Below are 1,505 nucleotides of genomic sequence, written 5' to 3'. Positions count from 1 at the left end.
TCATGGAACATGTAACACACATCACTCTTGTTCTTTAATAGAGATTCCCAAGTCATACGAGTGCAATCATCAATAAAAGTCACATAATACCGAGCTCCAGAAAAAGAAGGGATCTTAGCAGGACCCCAGACATCCGAATGAATCTTCATAAAGGGAATGGAGCTTTTATTAAGACTAGGTGAATACGAAATTCTATGACTCTTAGCCAGTTCACATACATCACAACGAAAATCTTAATCACTGACAACCGAAAACAAATGAAGTTGTAGTTTCTTAAGATAACTAAAAGATAGATGACCCAAACGGCGATGCCACAGCCACACTATTTCCTTAGCATTCTCCACTGTATTGACCTGATTCACTTGTCCTAACAACTGTTGCTCTCCTTTCTCTGTCAGATCCAAGTAGTAGAGTTTCCCCCTTCTAACACCATAACCAAGAATCCGCCGAGTCAGAATGTCCTGAAACACGCAGAAAGAGGGATAAAAGGTCACAATACATGCTAGTGTTAGAATAATTTGGCCAACAGATAAGAGATTATATGCCAAAGAGGGAACAACCAACACAGAATCAAGGGTTAATGTATCAGATAAGACAACAGAACCTTCTCCGGTAACCGGAGTAGGATTACCATCAGCAGTAGAAACAATATTTTGAGAAGAGGGTTTTAGCTCTTCTAAGAGACTAGGATCATTAGTCATATGGTCAGATGCACCTGTATCAATTATCCAAGAACTATTCATAGACACCTTACCCTTCATACCTGACTGGGCTACATTAGCGGAGGCATTAGATGGTTGTGTTTCCTCTGTAGTAGCCACGGCAGCTTTTCCAAGGTTCTTTCGCGGTTTCTTAGTGAAATCCCACCAATCAGGGTAGCCAATCACTTCATAGCACCGTTGCCTGCTATGACCCAAATCTCCACAGACCGGACACTTTGTATTTGCATATGGATTTGCTTTACCTGGAGGGCGACGTGGAGGAGTTGAGAATCTTGAGGAAGGACCATGTTTGCGTTGGACAGCCATGGCAGAGGATTCAGAAGCATGTCCCATTGCCTGCCTCTCAGAATGCACCTTTCGAACATATGCATAGCTTTGCTCCAAGTCGAATTTTGGGTCTTTGCGCAAAATCTCACCACGGACTTGATCATACTCTGAATCGAGTCCACTCAGAAACATATGAACTCGCATTCGTGCCATAGCATTGGTCTATTGAACAACTGCAGCCACTGTGTTATTTTGAGAGGCCATACGCTGATCGATTTCCTGAAACATTCCCACCAATTCATTGTAGTAGGTAGGAAGAGTCCGGCCATTCTGTTTTGCTCCAAAACACTTCTTATTTAATTCAAAAATCCTCGTTTCATCAGAATCATCATAAAAAGTCTTCTCAACAGCTTCCCACACATCTTTGGCTGTCGGGAGTCGGATATACCGATTCATGAGTGATGGCTCCATAGAATCAATTAACCAACTCTTCACTTTTTCATTCTCTGTGGTCCA

At 42.3% G+C, this 1,505-nt stretch overlaps 1 protein-coding gene across 1 annotated transcript; it reads right to left on the bottom strand.

Annotated features, from left to right (window-relative positions):
- Window positions 1-352: 352 nt before the first annotated feature.
- LOC133730706 (uncharacterized) lies at window positions 353-1,202 on the bottom strand. The gene is made up of 2 exons (XM_062158247.1): window positions 764-1,202; window positions 353-461 (listed from the first exon to the last, which is right to left on the bottom strand). The coding sequence occupies exons 1-2, from the start codon at window positions 1,200-1,202 to the stop codon at window positions 424-426; spliced, it is 477 nt and encodes a 158-aa protein (XP_062014231.1). The 3' UTR covers window positions 353-423.
- Window positions 1,203-1,505: the final 303 nt, after the last annotated feature.

Source organism: Rosa rugosa, chromosome 2 (assembly GCF_958449725.1).
Source record: "Rosa rugosa chromosome 2, drRosRugo1.1, whole genome shotgun sequence".
Taxonomy (NCBI): Eukaryota; Viridiplantae; Streptophyta; class Magnoliopsida; order Rosales; family Rosaceae; genus Rosa; species Rosa rugosa.
Note: the sequence above shows the minus strand (reverse complement) of the source record. Positions and strands in the feature narration are given on the sequence as shown.